The sequence below is a fragment of the Myxocyprinus asiaticus genome, chromosome 35 (assembly GCF_019703515.2).
Source record: "Myxocyprinus asiaticus isolate MX2 ecotype Aquarium Trade chromosome 35, UBuf_Myxa_2, whole genome shotgun sequence".
Lineage (NCBI taxonomy): Eukaryota > Metazoa > Chordata > Actinopteri > Cypriniformes > Catostomidae > Myxocyprinus > Myxocyprinus asiaticus.
The window spans coordinates 5,708,649-5,730,075 of record NC_059378.1 but is presented as its reverse complement, the minus strand read 5'-3'; the positions used below and the strand labels follow the sequence as shown (position 1 = coordinate 5,730,075).

At 36.0% G+C, this 21,427-nt stretch overlaps 1 protein-coding gene across 1 annotated transcript in view; it reads left to right on the top strand.

Annotated features, from left to right (window-relative positions):
- The first annotated feature begins 4,986 nt into the window (after positions 1-4,986).
- The window catches only part of LOC127426179 (ephrin type-B receptor 2-like), a 229,057-nt gene continuing 212,616 nt past the window's right edge, over positions 4,987-21,427 (top strand). The window contains exon 1 of the mRNA XM_051672806.1: positions 4,987-5,139. Coding sequence (XP_051528766.1) covers positions 5,082-5,139 — 58 coding nt within the window. The 5' untranslated portion in view covers positions 4,987-5,081. The remainder of the gene's footprint in view (positions 5,140-21,427) is intronic.

The following is a 21,427-nucleotide window of genomic DNA, read 5'->3' as shown; positions in this document are numbered from 1 at the left end:
ACTTAACAGATAGCAACCCACTTTAAAGCCCAACTTCATTCATTAGGTTCTGCTGACAGCCATTGCTTTAACAGTAAAACTGTATATATAGATAGATAAAGACAGCTTAAACGTAGTGTAAAAGGTTGTGTCTGAACGGATACAGTGAATCAACATTTTGTGAAGAGCGACTCAAAATACTGGGAATTTGCATATATGGAATTATCATGATATTGATTTATAATATTTTTTGAGAGTCTTAAGTTATGATGCATGATTTTTTTTTTTTTTTGCATGCATGCATGCAGTGATTTTATCACAAATACGACTCAAATAAATACTAATTTTATTTAGTATTGCCCAAAATTTAAGCATTGTTTTTTTTTTTTTTTAAGAGGTACAAGAAAGACAAGATCAAAACATCAAAAATGAGAATGAAAGAGGAAAGTACGTCTCCCCACCCGTAGGAGGCAATGTTGAAGCAGTTTAAGAGTAAACATGGGTCGTCACATCTTTAATCATTTACAGTTATTTAAATGTGTGATGTGTTGAACTAGTTGGTCATAATCGTCAACACATTTATTTATTTATTTATTTCTAAAATTAGAAGTTATTAGAAATACATTACAACATTTTTTAAATGTTTTGGGTTTTTAAAAACACAGTCAGTGCATATCAAATGAAATAATCTAATAAACCAAGCTGTGTATTTTACATTCGTTTTAAATTATTATATATTGTTGTAGACAAATGATTATATTGTTGTATTTATTACATGTAACAGTTTAATTTGAATATTTTGATAATTATATGCAAAGGCACATGCAATACTTATTGACCAAGGTTGTTGAAGTCCCCATTAAGAAAATAGATTTGGAAAAGACTTTTAATAATTTTTGAGTGGTGCATTTTTTGTGTAGATAGGATATAACACTGATTCAGTTTTCTGTGTTATTTAAAAGTTTTAAAATGATCATTTTCTTATAATGTAATGCACAGCATGTACAGCGTGTGTGCTTCCTTGATAGTGTGTGTTCCTGTGTTTTCCTACATAGCATATGCAAAACAATTGACAAGAAAGCACACAGCAACACAAAAATCCATTATCATATTAAACTGTTAAGTGAACCTCTTCAACAGTGAACAATTTACAGTATATGATAGATATTTGAGAACTGTATCCAAAAGAAAGAAAGAAAGAAAGAAAGAAAGAAAGAAACAAAGCACCTTTTTTCCCTCTAGGTTTGCAAACCTTGATGTGAATTTAATTTTATAATATGGTTTTGGTTTTTAAAAACGAACAGGCTTAAAAGACTCGGCCAGGATTTTCTCTCTCTCTCTCTCTCTCTCTCTCTCTCTCACACACACACACACACACACACACACACACACACACAGTAGTTTTCCCTTTGATATACAGTGATGTTAGAGAATGGTGTCAAATCACAATTCACAATATGCATTCTTTTCCAAACGGGAAATGATAAAAATAATTTAAAACATTTCTTACTTGATATTCCAGCAGACATAAGTCAAAGTATTAAAGTCCAGTCTCCCATGGTTAGTCTAATTTTATATCCTTTGATATTTCTCCTCAGACTGACTGGTATTTTCAAGTAAAATACTGCCAGTTCTTTATATTACAATAAGAGCTTTGTTCAGTGAGAGCATAGACTAACAAAACGCAGATTCTAAATTCAATAACGGGGAATGGAATAACTCAGGTAATTTAGATACCTTATAGGTCTATATCTGCATTGTGATATATTGTAATCTTCAGAGTTGGCCATGATTTACTCGAGCAATTTTTGTGACCTAGTAGCAGGGAATGGTAAAAGCAGCCTCACTGATATTAACCTGATATCCGTACCCTACTGTTGCTTATACCAACTCATTTTATTCCATCTGTGCAGAGAATTTGGGAATCAGCTTGTGGGCTTCTCTGGACTTTACCTTCTGTCTCTCACATCCGCCTGTGGGCAAGGCCATCATTTTTGGCTATTATGCTTTATTATACATTATTTGGATTACACAACCAGCTGCTGAGACAGGAAATCGGTCTTATATTGCTTTGAGGAAATTTAAAAATTCTTTGCCCAAAATGGCACATAAATTCAGCTGTCATTTCTTACAAACTAAAACTGACAAGTCAAAAAAGCTTAACGATCTGTTTAAGGCAGACCCCAAGACGATTGTTTTTTTCGTCCTAAATTTTCTTGCTGGCTGAGATAACAACAAAAATGTTCTAATTTTTAAAAATAGTGCCAGAGTCGCCAGCGACTGTCATTTTTGAATGTGCAGACAAAACTGTACTTGAAAAGTTTCTTTAAAGTGAATGGAGGTGATTAATGAAAGCTTGTTTTCAGGGTAAATCCACTCATGAAAAAGATTTAACAACAAAGCAAAAATGTCTTGGCGATTTCTGCACAGTTGCTCTTTTGAAAAGATCAATTTGCTTAAAACCCAGTGAGCAATGGATTTTACTGGCGAAAAGTCATTCATCATTTCAATTAATCTGAAAGCAATAAATTAATGTGCCATCATTCTGTGCCATCTTAAACTCCTGTTTGTTGGAAATAATGAACATACTAATAAAAACATTTTAGTTGAATAAAGATGTCTAGTCTAGTTCATAAATAAATAAGACATTTTCTTCCCCACAAACTATTGTCATAAGCATTTTACGAAAAATAACCAACTCTTGTCTAGAGTAAATAATCTGTACGCCCTGTTTGTAACCTAGTGATTGCTTGTGGAACTTATTCAGCTCTATTCAACATTCCGTACAGTGATTGAAGATGTGTAATATCAAACACAAACTACGTGTAGTACAACCCCAGTTACAGTCTGCTGGGATCAGGTAACTCTAGGACCAGGTTTCTGAAAGATTTTCAAGCATGAATCAAATAAGCAGACAAGAATAAAAGTGCCTGCCTTCTTTCTTTCTTTCTTTCTTTCTTTCTTTCTTTCTTTCTTCTTTCTTTCTTATGAATTGCAAAATAATTTAATTTATAAGCAAGGTACTAAAGAGAAAAAAGTAAAAATGGCTCCCTAACTAATACATCTTAATGTTGTAATCTCAGAGCAAATACAACCTACACCTTGTGTCAAGAAACTATGTTTTTGCTGGAATAGGTGATTGGAAAATAACATGTTTCATTTATCACAAGGCTTTAAGGTTCATTTTTATATATATATAAATAGGCCACTATTATATAATAATAATTATATAAATCACAAGACCACTAACTGTGAAGTCCTTTTTTTTAAGGCAACCGCTTTGCATGCTTTTTCTAAGTAAATGTACTTATTTAGCTGAAGTAAACTGAAATTATTAAGTAAATGTAACTCTTTTGTGATTAAAGTATCATTGTTTTTATTTAATTATTTAAATTGAGTTATAGCATGTCTTATACAGTAAGCACTTAATACAGCACTTAAATCTGCACTTTTGTAAAGTACAGTCTTTCACCAGGGGTAACACTAATCACCCTAATGATGACTTCACACAAACCACAACTATCAACCAGCTACAACAACAGTAGTCATAAAAACGTAAACTATATACATTTTTAAATAATTGAATTTTTCTACATAAGTTCCCTTGTTTTGACCAAAAATACATGATTTTTTCAAGCGCAAGGGCTTATGGGTATTCCACACAGCTGCATTTTTGTTCTTGATAATACTAGTTAGTAGCACTCGAAGCCAAAGTTTAAAGAATGTGTATATTTATGATTCCAAAATGTGACATTTGAAGTACTGTTTAATTAGGACCACTTAAATGTTTTTATTAATGACGACTTTAGGGTTCAGAGAGTAACGGTAACTTAATTAAAACTAGTAAGAATGGTAAAAAAAATGTTATACAGTTTGAGAGAACTATTAGTATTGTGTCTTAAACATTTGTTTTTTTCCTAATATGAGAAACCAATTTATTTGCTTTTCATTGACTCATAAAACAACAACAACAACAACAACAACAACAACAACAACAACAACAACAACAACAACAACAACATCTATCTATCTATCTATATAAACATTATCTGAATAATATTTTGCCTGTTCTATTTAACTTTTATCAGCTTGTCTGTAACCCAACTGTAACATTTTCTCAAATTGTCCTCACTACTCTTTAGTTCAAGGTAGGCAGTGGGCACACACACAAAACACGACTAGTCTTTGGACACACACATATTAAAAATTTTAAATGAGGCATATTGCAAACTTGTCACAGCTGTCAGCAGACACGTTGTACCTCATTCTGTCCTCAATAATGCCAGACAAATGTAATGTTAACTTTTTGGATTGTTAAGGTGATTAATAATAATAATAATAATAAAATAAATAAATAAATAAATAAATAAAAAAATCATTTATTTGTTTCAAAATTGTTTTTTAGAAAATAACTAAATAAGTAAATTAGAATAATAATAATAATAATAATAAAAATATGAGTGTAATAAGTATTTATCCTCTCGTTTCACAGTAATTTTAGAAGCCTTCTTACCTGTACTTCATCTGGAGAAGATGAAAAAACTTCCACGGCGATATTCTACTTAGGACAACTATAAGAACCATAGTTTTCTTGAATCATCTTTAAATATCACCCCAAAGTCTGACTAAATTCCCACATCTCTGTATTCCCAATTGTCACGATTTTTCCAGCGAGCATCCACTGATAAGGCTGAATAGATACGCTCTTGCCTTGATTGACAGGTAGGAAAGAGGTAAATTGCTCTTTCGGGTGGGTTGACTTCACGTTTTTATTGTCGCTCCGACGGAAATCAGCTCGGGTCGAGTTTAATCAATGAAATAATCTCTAAAACTCTTATTTCGTATTCGTAAAGCATAGTTTCTTGCTCATTTTCATCCGCTACACGATTTCACACGGTCCGCGGTACCACCGGCCCCCCTCGTCTGCCTCATTTGGTCTCGTCCATACTCGCTTTGGATTGTAGTTGTGTGTTTATGGCACCGTATTCATTCAACGGAAGGTGGAAGTCTGCCGGTCTGCGCCAGCGTTTGATATCAATGGCTTTCAGGGCTCGTTTTATTTGACTGTCTGGACTTTTTATAATTTCACCCCTAAGAAACCAATGATGGATACCCTATGGATTTTATGGACACTACTACCCTCGGTTCTGGCTGTTGAAGGTAAGATGTTTCTCTCAATGTTGTGCGTCTCCAGCATCTTGCCGACCGAGCGAGAGTTTACGGTCACGGCACGTTAGTTTTGAATGGCATCCAAGAAATTAGAGACGAAACCGCTTTTTTCGCTCATCAGCGATTGTGGAATGATACTGGGACAAATGTGACATTTTTTGAACGGTTAGAATTTCCCTGACATGGACGTTTTCCCTTTACAGGGTTGTGTTTGGTCAGGCAGACTATATAGTAAAATCATCTCTGGACGCGTTTATTTCTCAAGAATCAGTATAATCACACTATTAATTGGAGAATTTGCTGTATTTTCATCTTTTAACAGTCCGCTCGCGCAGAGACGTGAGTCCGCGAGACACGCTCGAGATTCAAGCCTCGCGCCTCTTTCACCTTTATAATTGTACAATCATTGCAGATGTGAAACAGTAAACACAGCCACTCCTCTTTATATTTATCGTCTTCATTCTCCTCTGTTAGTGTTTTCTCAGCACTTGTAACACATTCACGTGGCATGTGTGTGGGGGTTTTCAGAGCTCGAATGGTGATGCTGAAATCAGCATGTTGGACAATGAAACAGGTTTCCAGTGCAGCATACAAATACAAATACAAATACAGTTCTGTATTTTCATGGACACAGTTTCAGTCCCCAAGCAGTTTGTAGTGTCCAGTGAATTATGCTCAGTGAACTTTAATTAGGCATTGCTGTTATTGCAGAAAGCTCTCGTGGCTTCTGTTCTAAAGGTTATACTTATATTTATTTATTGTCAGGTAATTGATAAATATAGACATGCTCCATCCTGTACTTTTTAGGCTGGACATTTATTTGTTTCTCTTATAGTTTACATTATTTAAAACTATCAGATATTTTTAAATCAGAGTAAGGCTAACAACAGTAGTGTAGTTCAGAATAATTAAATATGCATGTAAAATTGAACACACTTGTGCATACACAGGCACAGAGTATTTGAATTAAATAAAAGCTAATTCAACTCACTGCACTGCAGTATCAGGAGGAAGTTAGTGATTCAGAACGTAAGTCCTTTTTTCTGTTGCTAATAAATCTTTGCTTTCATGGAGCATTACACCATAATTGCTTAAATCTAACATTATTTATTACAACTATTAAATTAGTTTGTATCAGCATTTGCAATTCCAGATAGTTTAGTTCTGAGTTTGTGTTAATTATACTAATATACACTTGCAAAAAGGCAGCCAATTAAAAATTTTTTTATATATATATATATATATATATATATATATATATATATATATATATATATACACACACACACACACACAGTGAATTGACATTATTATGTTAATACCTGAAATTTTGAAATATTTTCAGTGCCAGATTTTAATCTAATTCTATGCAAATTAAAATTGGCACACTATTATAATTATTATTATTATTATTATTATTATTATTATTATTATTATTATTATATGTATATTAATGCTAATAAATATTAAAACAAAAATGCATTTTACAGTGTTTGTTTTTAGAGGCCATAAGATCTTTTTTCATTATTGTAATGTAAATGTTATTTTATTTCTGTCTTCGCATTACAGAAAAGTATAAACTATGTTCTCAAACATTATTTACTATAAAAGTGTGCAGATTTTGCCTTTCGTATTGAGCTACTCACACTATTGTTGCAGTCTCTTATAGTTTGTATTTACAGTTAACAGAATTGCTTTAGTATGTCACATTCGACTCCCTTTGACTAGTATTACCCATTATAATATACTGACAAGGGAACGAATATTATTATGATGAGATATATATATATATACTCTATATAAGACCCCCCCCAGGTCACTTAATCACAAAATCTGGAGTGATTGGTCGATTCACATTGTTCCTCTGACTATCACCCTAGTTTATCAACCAATAGCTTTAAAGCATGACGCTTACGTACAGTATAAAAAATTAGTGAGTTGAAAAAGAGGTCAGTGCCACTTCGACCTTAAAAATTCAAAGTGATAGCAGGCTGAAGAGGAGATTGCAGAGATTTGACATCATCATAACACCTTATAAAACATTGTATTGAACCTCACAAAGTGCGGATCTCAATTGTGAGATTGCAATTGAATTATGAAACACAATATAATTATGAAAGGACATGACAGATGCAATGTGTCTTTTTCTCTGAGGATGGGATTGTTGTCACAGATATTTGATTATTTGGATATACTTGTAATTGTCGGTCATTTTATTATATGATCAAAACACAATTGAAGTGTAGGGTTTTGTGGCCAAAGTGACACTTTTGAGTCTTGAGACAGCTTTAGAGTAATAATAAAGCAGTTCAAGTGCTTTTATAAGCTTACAGATCCAAGCAGGATTTGTAAATGTGAATCAATGTAGAATGATTTTTCCCAGCAGGTGACTCATACAAAATATGGTTCTACTCATTGTATTTTCATATCAAACGATACTACCTTTCTTAGGGACTTTGAAGTTTTCTTTAGTTTTTCTATATGTCAGCTTGCATTGTGCAGGGGTTTGAAATTACAGTGTAATTTAGTATTAGTCCCTGCGCCTGAAGCTCCTCGGCGATTAGTGTAAGAAATGTCTTATATGTCATTTCTCTATATCAAAGTTGAATTTATTTTTTTTTGGCTTTTCTTCAGCTGTTCCGCTTTGTGTCTCAGTTGGCCCTGAGTTTAATCACACAATCTGGCATATCAGATTTTAAATATATGATTACATGTAAGAAAAGAGAATGTTTGATATATCCATCGGACTTGAACAGTATGTGGTTACACAACACAAATACTAGAAAAGTTATCGAGCAGGATATTCCATCAGTAAAGCCACGACTGAGCTGCATTTTGTTTACCACATCAGAGTGTTGGCATCTATTGTAAGTAGGACACCAGTCGTACAAAAGATTCCTCGGTATTTCAGCGTTCCCAGCGTGCATTCCATTTTGCCGTCATGATACAATGTGCCTTCGCTCTCATTTTGAGACATCCCATAAGCAGCTGCGTCTGTTCCCAAGTACTGTATGCAGATATTTGACTGCTGAATATGTATTGATGTTCTTTCCAACACTGTGATTGAAATCCTGTTAGAGGTGGTGCATACTGTAACATCTTCATATATGGTTCAAGGGTAGAAATATCATCCAGCTTTAATTAGAGATTTGGTGGTAATGTGGTACCAAACTAGTATTTTCATGACCCACTTTAAACTTAAATATAGATATACAAATATTTTCTGTATCTTTTTGGTTTCTGCTTTGTGTATTGCTCCACCATCACGTCATTTTAATTTGATCATTTCGATTTTGTTTTAAACCTCCTATTGAGTTTGTGTCATTTTTGACCCGGGAGAAGTAGATAATAATTTTAAAATACTGCATAGTTTTTTTTTAGTACAGGGACCAAACTTTGTGACTTTGTCAATACACATAATGATTTTTTTTTTTCTTCAGATTTTTAATACAATTGTTTAAACAATATAGCCATTTAAAACATTTTTTTTTACATCTTTTGCGTTCGCTGGTCAATTTTGACCCGGGCATCAATTGTAGGTTTACACATGATATTACATAAGTTTTTTTGTACATCTATGAATACGATTTTTTTCTTATAAACACTTCACTTACATTTTGCCTCTTTCCCGTACTCTCTCACACACTTTTTTGTCTCTCACTGGTACTGCATCTTGTTTATAAACATGCACATACACACACACACACACACACACCCACACACGCACATACACACATATATTGGTGCAGCTATCATTATGAGGACTCTCCATAGACATAATGATTTTTATTCTGTACAAACTATAGATTCTATTCCCTAACCCTAACCCTACCCCTAAACCTAACCCTCACAAAAAACTTTCTGCATTTTTACATTTTCAATAAAACATCATTTAGTATGTTTTTTAAGTGATTTGAATAATGAGGACACTAGAAATGTCCTCATAAACCACATTTATAGCATAAAATACCCTTGTAATTACAGTTTGTAACCTAAACAATAGTCCTCGTAAACCACTTAAACCTGCCCACACACACACACACACACACACGCGCGCACACACGCATACACACACACACGCGCGCGCGCACACGCACACACACACACGCACACACACACACTCACACACACACACACACACGCACACACACGCACGCACATGCACACACGCGCACACACACACACTCACACACACACACACACACACACATTCCTGTACAAAACAGACATGACAGATGTAACAAACATAACAAATAAACTAAATTAAAGCTGCTACTATCTAAAGGGGGTGTGAGGAGAGCAAAAGTTCATGCACACATTAGTCTATTAGTCTAAAAAGGGCTTGAAAGAGGAAATTGTCCACATTTTACTCTGCAGCCATCTGATGCAAAACCAGCTTACAGCAAACTCACACATCAACATTCAACAGTTCAAGTAAATGGAATAGATTTAGCTTAAAAACATAGTAAAGAAGTATTAATGTTGTTTTGATGATGTTTAGTTAGAAAAGAATATGATGGTTAAAGAACTTTTGATCATCAAGTTGAATTGAGCAGTTATGAGTAATAGGAAATTAATTCAAATTACTAGTAATTCTCACATTAGAGGTTAATATAAATTGTATATTATGTTATATTTAGATAAAAAATTGTCTTCATGTGTATCACACTGGTATTGCTGTTGTTCATGTATATTTAGAAATGTCAAAGAATTTCTATATTTTATTATATAAAAAAGGCATATTAATTAATAACTTTTATATTTTGCCAAAAATATAAATCTTTTTACATGTATGTACAGTTAAGAACTTTTTAATGACTTGCAAATGGTGTATGCAGATTCTGAATGCAATAGAAATAATATCAGAGAAGAATAGTTTCAACCACATATTTACAGTTGTGTTATCTCAGTCTAGCCTTTTCCATTTGATCGGACAGAATTTCCAATGTTACAAATATAAATACTACAGTGTTTATCTACAAGGATTTTGCTCAGAGTTCAAAGTTTGTTGAGGCTAAGCTTTCCCGATCTATTTTCATAACACTGTAAACAGAAGAGAGATGGATAATTAAAGCTATTGTTTGTTAACATAGCCGTTTTAACCCTCATATCAACACTTCCACTTTGAAATGCCTGCCAAGTTTGAATAATCTGCTTTCAAATGTAAATGCAACCCGTCCGTTTCCAACTATACGCCGAGTGTGGGCCATGGTGGTGTAAGCCGACACGTAGCATTAAAGTTTTTCGGGCAGATAACAAAAGGCAAAGTGTGGGGTGGTGGGCTTGGCGATAGAGATTCAGAAACGGGATTAGATAAAGGGAAAGTGAGCGGCTGCTCGCAAACCTGTGTTTTCTCAGTCCGCTGAATGAGCAGATGCATGGAGCTCGTCGTCTGCATGCCAGCCTCTGCAGTGGCGTTCACAAAGAATCCGCCTCCATTCAGCACCTAATCCATGCTGCCCAGGGCCCGGCTATTGTCACTTTGCATGCAAAATTTCAATTAGTGCTGGTACCAGTTGCTTCTCTAGTGAGAAGGGTGTCACATTTCGAGGGAAAGGCCGAGGGCTACCTTGACCATGCAGAATGTCTGGAGTAGCACAGACGCTCATGGGAAATGTGCCTGATGTAATGAAATGCAGCTTTATTTATTTATTTATTTATTTATTTTGCAGAGATCCTGTCGCTTGTGGCACAGCATGCTATTTTGCTTGCTTTTGGACCTAGAGGTTTTTGTTTATTTTAAGCAGTTTCTTGTTCTGATTTAAGGAATTCACATAATGTTGACAAACACCCTCTTAAAGGAGTTCAGTTTTGTTTGAGCCAGGCAATCTCATCTACAATGACTAGTCGTATGACTAGTAATTACGCAGACATGTAAAAACTATTTTAGTGATGACTGCTGAAATTATTACGCTCATTACCACCTCTGCGTTTTCCCTATCTTCAACTTTTTGCCATAGCCACATGATACACGTGGGCAGGATGTACAGTAACGCTATCTATAAATATTTGACTGTAATATAGGGTTATTTTGGTCAGTTCCATGCAGTGCATGTGCTTTGAGAGTGAGTCTAAAGGGAGTTTCCAGTGAGCAGGACGGATCAGAGGCGCTTTCTACCACTTTCATTCTCTCTGGTTAAGTCAGAGAAGTGATGTCACTCCATCCAAAGAGAGGATCACACACACCCCCACTCGAACAGAAATGTATCATCCTCAAAATGTATGTAGCCTGGGCCTTTTTAACGCATCATAGAAGCATATAAAATATGCTTAACATGCTCGCTTTAATACTTTGTAGGGCTAAGAGTTTGAAATGTTCATGCTTCTGTGAGGTCGTAAAGCATAACTCGAAAATTGATTATGTTTATTTGGGGTTAAATTTGACTTTGTGCTCTGATTGCTTGTTGTTGTTAATGGAATGTTTTGTGTTCAATACAAGTTAAGCACAGTTAACAGCATTTGTGGCATAATGTTGATTACCACCAAAAAAAATATTTAGACTCGTCTTTCGTTTATACCAAAAAAAAAAAAAAAAGCTGCAAAAATCATGGGTATAAAAGGCATTAGAATGGAGGTGAATGTGGCCAGACCATAAATGTGAAAATTTACATAATTTACAAAGTATAGCCACAAAATGTAAACATTAGCCGTTAACATGATTTTAGTGTATTAAAATTGCTTATTACAACTTTGTTGCCATGACGACACAACACTGGTTACCCTGTAAGTGATTTTCTCACACTAATATTAGCTATGTAGAACAAAGATTTTATCCAACTAAAATCATGTCATGAAGTATAATGTATATTTCTTGTGGCTATACTTTTGAAACATTGCGTATTTTAATGTTTACGGATTCACCCCATTCATTTTCATTGTAAGTTCCTCGCTGTAACTGTGGGACGAGTTAAAATAATTTTTTGTGGTAATCAACTTTATGCCACAAATGCTTTACATTTTGTTACATTCAGATAGCAAGTATGGGGGCACAGAAGCCCTTGTGACTGAGGAATGATACTCTATGGAGTTCAGGGGTATCCCCTGAGAGAAATTTTTTATATTTTCATTAAAGTGCCAGAGATGATGACATCTGATTAATTTCACAAAATTAGAACAGAAATCTATTTGTTTATTATTAAAGGCTCATAACATGCTGATTAAGAAAGCTAAATTTAGAAGGAAAACAATTTTATGGTCTACATTTACATTTATGCATTTGGCAGACATTTTTATTCAAAGTGACTTACAGTGCCCTTATTACAGGGACAATCCCCCTGGAGCAACCTGGAGTTAAGTGTCTTGCTCAAGGACACAATGGTGATGGCTGTGGGTATTGAACCAGCAACCTTCTGATTACCAGTTATGTGCTTTAGCCCACTACACCACCACCACAACCCCCCAACCCCCCCCCCCCGCGGTCTAAAGGCGCTCTGAAAACTTATGCGGCGCCTCATGTCTACTCACATGATTGGAAAAGAGGCAACATGTGCAGAGCGGGACAAGGCATAAATGAAGCGTGTTCAGGGTTGAGAAAAATATTCAAGAATATGGTGCAGAATGATCAGATCTGGTGTACACAGCACTGTTGTTTTGTCGCACTGCTCACTAGAGGCGATGTGAGGGCACAACCGTCATCATGATGTCTTGCGGTCACTTCGACACGCACCTGAACGTCTAGATGTTAAACACAGGCTAAATATCGAAAATTACTCAAAAGCTTATCATCGACATCGTGGATTTTTTCGCGATAAATATCGAGATAAATATAGTTTTATCGCCCAGCCCTAGTACAATTACTATTTTAAAATGGACAAAATCATGAAAATAGCTGTTGACAATCAATAAAAATAACTTGGATCATTGTTTCATATTAGGGCTGGGTATAGATACAGATTTCCCCGATTCGATTCCGATTCACAAGCTTTCAATTCGATTTCGAATTCAATGTCGATTCATATAGGTATATTTCAGTGAAAATGTCCATTTTGCTTACATATGAAAGAAATTATTCCCCAGCTAATGCTGTTAATTATACATGGGACCTTCTAACTAGGTACGTTACGAAAATATTAATTTGATTAATTCTATTTTATTAGTTTTTCATCATTTTGGATATTATATTTAATATATTATTTTTTGTTCCATATTTATTGTTTGATTGCATCATTTTTACCATTTTTAAGTATTGACAGTGATTTTTTGAACACGTATTAAATACCGGTACTGTCTCTTTAACAAAACCGGCATTTCTGTAAAAAGCATCTGTAAATTACCGCATGTTAACGAGAGATGACTCAAATGGCTTTATCTCATTTGTGCCATGCACGATTAGGATTAAATGTTTTTTTTTTGTTGTTTTTGATCAGCAACTGACTGTAGAGAACAGAAAGGGTATTAAAAAGACATTATTCAGATAAGTGGATCTCGTCTTTGGGCACACATTACATGGAACAACACGCAGTGAAAGTTTCTCGCTGCTGAATATTTCACCACTATACTACACAATTACTGGTGAGTGAAATGTAAACATTTACCAGCCAGTTGCCAAATATATAAATTTAATCACATAGCGTGAAATTTGGTCGCAAATGTGAGTGATTTCCTCTCATTGTAGTGGATCGTTGCGCATAGAGTAAAAGATCGATCTTGGGATTTAAGAATCTACAGTATATATTTCGAGATTGATCAAATTAAGATCGCTATGCATGGGAAAATCAATATTTTTACCCACCCCTATTTCATATTATGTTCCATACATTTTTAGCTATCTCTGTGCTTATTTACACAAAGTCTCGGAGCTAAAATAAACATATCTATTACTCATAACAATAACATGGCAGTTTGACAATTACCTGAGCTTGTTTAACTCCATGTTAGTGTAGAGAGAGGACAGATGAGGGTCTTTATGTTATAGAATACTGTACTCTGTGCTGAGGATTGGTTGAGTGTGTGTGGTTGGAGATCGTGTGGGTTTTTCTTAAAACAGTTAAATGATGGCCATGTTTTTCTACCTTGAGGTGATAATTGTTTCAATGTGCAGTAGAAGAAAACGCCTTGGCCACATTTTGAGGCAGAGCTCGAGTGTACCCAGAGATTTTACTTTGAACATATTGAAATCACAGTTTGATTAGATTATTTAATTTTGTACTTGCATTAACGTATAGGCTTAATGCAGCCTAATCAATCCATTTAATCACGTATAAGTGCTTACTGGTGGTACAGAATGGTCGTCTCATTCCCATTGGCCTAGTTTGCGAGAATGTTTTACTTCGCCATAACCAAATGCAAAGCAAACTGTCTGCTGCAATTTACTAAGCATTCTACTAAACACATTCAAAATGAAAAATGCAGGCATTCCTTTACTCCTTAGAGCTGTTAGCAATGCAATAACTCATGCATATGTGAGCTCCAATTGTTAATTCTGTGTTTATGCAGCCCTAATAAGTAATAATATACACAGTGTTAAACTTGAGCTTAGGGGATGAAAATTCGTTGTACATGTGGTAATGCAAGCAACCCTAAACTTTAAACATGTTGTAACATCACCTGGAGCATCACATCAGGGATCTTTTATGATGTTGGAATATTGATTTTTGGTCAGATTATATATAAAGACCACTGAATGTGATTTTTACATCGAGCTTGTGGCACTGGGAACAGTTTAGCTAATTACGTATCAGTTGGCTGGTTGTCTTAAGGGGCTAATTAAATCAGCCTAATTGCATAAAGCTAGCCCTGCTGATTGTAACTTGTGCAAGCAAGGCCACTTTACCACTGTTATGGGACTGTTGGTATTTTTTGGGAATATGTATGTTTTGACAAATTTGGAAAGCATTAAAATCCCCATAAATCACATTGTAATAATATTTGAGATATTTGCAATCACATCACTTGATATTGTTGCTCTAGAATATTGGTCACATGTGTCACATGGGCATGCATAATCTTTCTTTCACGCACCTGTGTAGAAATGCAAATGAAAACATCTTAAGACATGTGATTAGTAATAGGGCTGGGTATTTATACAGATTTCTTGATTCAATTTGATTCCGTTTCACAAGTTCCCGATTCCAATTCAAATGGGTAAATGTGAGTTATAACCCCGTGCGACCCTGCGTACACATGCGTGGACTTTGTATTTTGGCTTCTTTGTGCGTAACGCATAATTTAATTTAATTTAAACCAACTGATCTCAGTTCAGGAAAATCCGGGCTGTCAGTAAAGGGTTAAACTTTCAATGTGAGTCATGTGACAAAACAACCCGATATTTACTGTGCATTTTCATATTGAGAAAATGTTTTCGCTTTCAGAGGCTTTATATGGAGTTAGGACTGTTAGAACTGTTCTGAGACCAGTGCAGACAGACAGCACACTGGAGGTTAAGTCGTTCACTAAATAGGGTGCAAGGGAGCATCCTATATGTTTCTTATGAAGCCAAGTGCATTCAATCCAAACTTCCTATCAAAAGTTCAGTTTCAGGCTGCAGATGATGTTTGGACCACTCAACATGTTTGGCAGACATGGGACAATGGTTATCAGTACATAGATTCAGAATTTATTATGCAAATTTCTGATTTGTAAAATGCTTTGGCACTGGATGTCACTTGTTTGTTTGACAGTGCAAAGAGAGAACATTGAGATTTTGTTTCCAAAGTAGAAAAAACATTGTAACATAAAAGTCAAATCAAGTAAAATAATTTTTATTTATATAGTTTTTATTTGTGCTTTTCTCAATACACATTGTCCCAAAGCAGCTTTACAGAAAATCAGCTGTGATGTCTGTAACATCTCAAAAACATGAATAACCAACACTCCTGGAAACATAATTTGATCAAAAACAAAAACTGACTTCTATAGCTTGGTATTATTTAAAATTACGCAAATTAGTCACACTGTCCACATATGTGGACATCAATTTTTAGGAAATTTAGCAATTTTAATTTTTTTATTTTTTTGCATGTTTATTAGGTGCTACTAGTTAGAAATCTAAAACAGGAAATGGAAAATGCACACAGCAGTCACACTCAGGAGAAAAATGTACAAAGAAAATCTCTCCTAGCTAATGCTGTTAATTGTACGTGGGACCTTCTAACTAGGTACATTTTGAAAATATAAATTTTACAAATTATATTTCATCATTTTGGTAACATTTTAGCTTTTTAGAAATGTACAAATCCATGTATTTTATAAATAAATATGTACTGAAATTGCATATATTATATTGCATGTATATATGTTTTGTTTCATGTTTAATGATTACATGCATAATTTGTACTATTTACATTGACTTGTAGAACAAGTGCTAAAATGGTACTGTCTCTTTAAGAATGCTAAAATGGTACTGTCTCTTCAAGAATACCGGCAGTCCACTCTTGGTCTTACAGATCTTAAAAACAATCCTCCAACTGAGCTGAATTCAGTGGCAGTTGTGTATTCTTGTTCACACACACACCCTTAAACAGTTCCTTTTCATCAAGACGTTCGACATACACAATTCATCCCTGCTGGTGCAGCGCTGCTGTATGTCTCTCAGAATACAGTCTGTCTTCAGAGATAAAAGCAGGCTGATTGCATCCTTATCTGCATTACAAAGGGAAGCAGCATTCACCTGAACTGCTGTTAGCCTGCACACACTTGACGTCTCCTGGCATTTCCACCATCACATGATATCTGCCAGGCTTTGACTGCATACATCCTTTCTCTCAGGCTGGAGGCTGACGGCTTGACTTATTCCGGCTCCTTGGGGAGGTGACCCGTGCCCCCCTTATAACTCAGCCTGATGTTATTGCTTTCATCCCTGTCAATGGCAGCAGCAGCGGGCTTGGACCACAGTGACGCTGGCTCTCTCTTTGCACTGGCCTGGGTCACAACATGCACTCTGATAGAATAAGTACAGAGCTGACAGAAAGCTTCCTCTTCCCAGAAAGGAGTGCAAGGGTCTCTGTTAACTGCAGGATGCCTGACGCTGTTTTCATTTTGTTGTTCTGTTGCGTTTTGACTCCTGAAAGCTGTAATAGATGCCTTACAGTCTTTGGTCCTCAGTGGACTCCGATTTAGAGCTACTGGCTGAGAGGCAAATTGAAAATCTTTTCCTCTATATTTGTAATTAAGAATTCACGAACTGTGAATTCTCTGCATTCCGGTGAATCAAACTGTAGGCATGGGAATAAAGCAGCAAACTTGGGTTAATATGACTAAGTAAAAAATGTTGTTGATTGCTCCCACAGTACTTTGCATTGGGGCATTTTGCTTCCGATATAGCGAGAACACTGGTGCTGAATTACATGTCTCACTTGGCTGTTTTCTGCAAGAAGCAGACTGATTTGGCAGTGCAATGTGAGCTGGAACAAACTTAGTTTTGAGATATGTGTCGGCCTCCTCCTTACAGGATTAACACCCTGACTCCATTCCCAGGCCACCTGTGACTTTTTCATGGCTAATCTACGTTTGCATGCTACGGTCCCTGTGGTGGCAGAATTATGTAGAAATAAAATGTTGGAGGTCCAAATAGCACCTGGATTTTAAGTTTCTAAATTAACTGCTTTACTTAATAAAGAAGATTTAAGAAATTAAACAAACAAAAAGTTACCGTAATATATGAGCAGCTGTGCTGCTCAGCGTTCTTTTTCCTGCCTGAACTTGTGTTTAGAAAATTTTGCAATAGCCAATGCCTGGGCTGTTTTTTAGGGGCCAAGCTAATCAAAATTACCTGTCGCTGAAAGTCGAAGTGTGTCGCAGGGAAAAAGTGTTACCATGGCGCTATTTGTTTGCATATAATTGCATTAGCTTGGCATGGGGGGAATTAGCAGAGATAATTGAGTAATTTGGCCTATAGCTGTGAATTGACTGCTCTCGGAATGCGGGGGTGTTTAATCCTCCGTTGTATTCCTATTAATTCATATCTAAAATGAACCCTTTGTTCTGTGATCTGTTGTTGTTCTGACTTGAAGTCAAGATCACAGTGTCATATTTAAAGGGATAATTAAATGTTTATGAACCGTTGGGGATTCAGTTAATTGTGTATAATAATTTTTTTTTTTCATAAAACAATATCAGTGGTAGGCATACGCATCAGCCACACTCAAAATAGAATTGAACAGAATATATTCCAAGCTGGAATAGAAGGTGAATGGATAAAGAACTTTAAAGCCAGGGGTCACAACAACAGAAGTGTAACGGCACATTGTGTTAGGGGTTAAGCAGCTGCAGTCCAATTTGTTAGGACTGCCTCATGGTGGACAGTCTCAGAACTGTCTCTGGTAAGCACCATGGGGGGGGGGGGTTCAGCTTAGCATGGGGCAGCATGTGGGTGTGATGGTCTGTAGTTTAGTGCTGTTTCAAAGAATTAGTGAGGCTAAAACTAGGGGTCTTCAACCTTTTCCATTTCCAAATGTATAGTACGATATTAATGAATGCACATACTTTATGATGTTTACATTGCAAAGCCATTAAAATAATCATTAACTGCTTTTCCACAATCGGGCCAGTTTGAGACAGGGTTATCAACTGGCCACCCTCAGACCTCGAGCCACGAAACCAAAATCGATCTGCGTTCCCACCATTGGGCCAATAGCGCCAATTTTAGCACCCTAAAACTGCCCTTAATACGCCGCCCTGGTGCCAACGTCACACACCCCGCCCATTTCACAAGCAAGAGGGAACCTCAATCTGAGGTATCATGTTATCTAGTTATCTAGAATATCGAGTTTATATCGTCTATAAACATTAGTTAGACAACTCTTTAACTCCTATGGTATCCTACTAACAGCAGGATGATGTCTCAGCACACTGTCCATGATCTTGAACCATGGAAAATCTTTCTTTGGGCACTGCTTTGTCCATTGTGCATTTTAACGGATTTGTACTGTGCCCGCAATTTAAAATGTTTCCCCAAACCGTTACTGTTGTGCACTGGAGACACAACATGGTAAGTTCTGCGATCTTGGTGCTGACCCTGCCTCAATCCACAGTTGGCCTTGTTTGGCCCAAGGATAATTGGCGGGCCAAAGGCCATTGGCCGTTTGTCCAGAGGAAGCCCAGAGGAGGCACAAAGAACTCCCGGAAGTGACAGTGGGAACGCAACAGGCCCAGGCATGCACTAGCACATCCTTATTTGGCCTGACAGTGGAAACGCGGCTATTAAGTGATGTACAGCAGGAGTCTCCAACCTTTTTGACATGAAGTGCCATTTTTAACTTTTCTTGTTAATCACTGTGCCATACCCAATCCATGCAGAATAAAACTTTTATAAGGTACGTAACTTATAAAATATGACTATGATATTACTGTCTTCATCTTATGTGATTTGTCGATTTCATACATATGTTGGTGCGAGGGACTGCAAAATGTAGAGTGACTAACTGTACATGAAATACGTTCCCCCCTCTCTCTCTCTCTATTGCTCGCGTGCGAGCGATTATTGCATGCCATTGGTCGATCAAACAATAATTTGGGGAGGGGTTAATAGACCCTTGCTCTCTCAATCAATACTTTATGCATGTAGAGTCTAAAGGATATGTACAACTTTTATTACATTCATTAATTCTGAGAAATTAATTATTTGACGTTCCAAACAAATATGGATAAAAAAATGTCTTTTGAATAATAAGCAACTCATTATTGAGCTTAGCCTATCAATAAGATAGCAGCAGCAGCAGCAGTAATCACTGGAAAAAAATATGAAGACTGATATTGCAATCAGCTTATCAGAACTTATAGGAAAGTGCAAACAAAAAACATTGCCTTTTTATTGTATATATTTTCTTACATGTCACTACATTCTCTTTTATGAAATATTTTTAAGCAGGTGCTCCGTGATGCATAGCAAACCGCCACAAATTCAACGCAGCCTAGATACTGAAATATGCATCCATTGGGGTTGGTTAAACAATACCTGGAATCATTGTAGCCATGAAGTAACACTGCTCACTGAAACAGAAGCACTATATAAGGCTTAGAAAAGAGTGATGACTGTTTTCCATATCTTCCACCAGCTCTACCTTACAGATAATAATCATCATGGATCATCCGGGCAGGCAGCTGGAAAATCTATACAGCCTCCCGAGGGAGTGGATATAAAGAGGAGGATATGACTGAGGCTGTTCTATGTTAATGAATAAGTCATGTGACGGAGTTACCGTGCAGAATGTTATGTTTCACACCACATATGTTGAATACCGTTTTTATCTGACACTAACGTAAGATGTCATGCGTATGGGTTTTGCTAGGCTGTCAGTTCCAAGCATTACCCACAATCCATCAGAATCAAAGTCAACCACAATGGCTGTGCGAATGTGAACGTTGGAGGGTACTGCTGACAATATACTGCAAGGCAATGACTTTTATGCTCAGGCTCCGGTTTATGTCTGGATAGCTATACAGATTTCCTGATTTGATTCAATTCTAATTTATAAGTTCTCAATTTGATCCGGATTTTGAACTAATTTGATTAGATTCTGATTATTTTTGGTATATTAAAGGAATAGTTCACACTTTTTATTGTTGTCTGATTTATATCAAAAACATACTAGACAGCGACCGGCCTATTAGGCTGCATTTACACCTCAAGTCAAATATTTTGATACAAATCCGCTGTGTACGTTGACTGTGTTTACATTAATACCAAGACTTGCATTTTTACGGAATTTTAATTTGTAGGTTACTTTACCATTTAGGCATGTTACCTCAACTCCACGAGCACTTTCAGATTACACACGCACATAATTGCCTGTCAATCAGTCCAACAATGTGTGGGTACTGAAATAAAAAGTTATCTTTAAGATTCTCTTTATTTGTGTAGTTTTTCTCTTTACTCTCTTTTTCATTTTGACCTGTTAACGAGATAAACTAGTAGTTGTCTTGCGATCAACCTCGTAAAAGTAAAAGATCGATCTTGTGATTTTAAGAATTATTTAAATCAAGATCACGATTAATCGGAAAGTCTTTTCTTTACCCAGCCCTAATCCGATTTTGTGGATTATTCTGTACATTGGATCGATTCAGTGTGGGTTTTATTAGTATTTACATGGTAGAAATGTCTTCCACCTGTTCATATCACAAGCCAACTGAGCTTAATCAGTCTAGGCAAATAAACAATACCACCCAGCCAATTTCTCCCTGTTTATGACACCCCTGTCCCCATGGCAGTGGCCCAGCATATCAATTACAACATTGAGCGACGTGATTTCTCCTTTGTTCTAGGCAAAACCCTTCAGAGGCACACATTGAGAAAACACGCTCAGCTCTGTTTTAGATGAGTAAGACTTACGCTGACTTCACT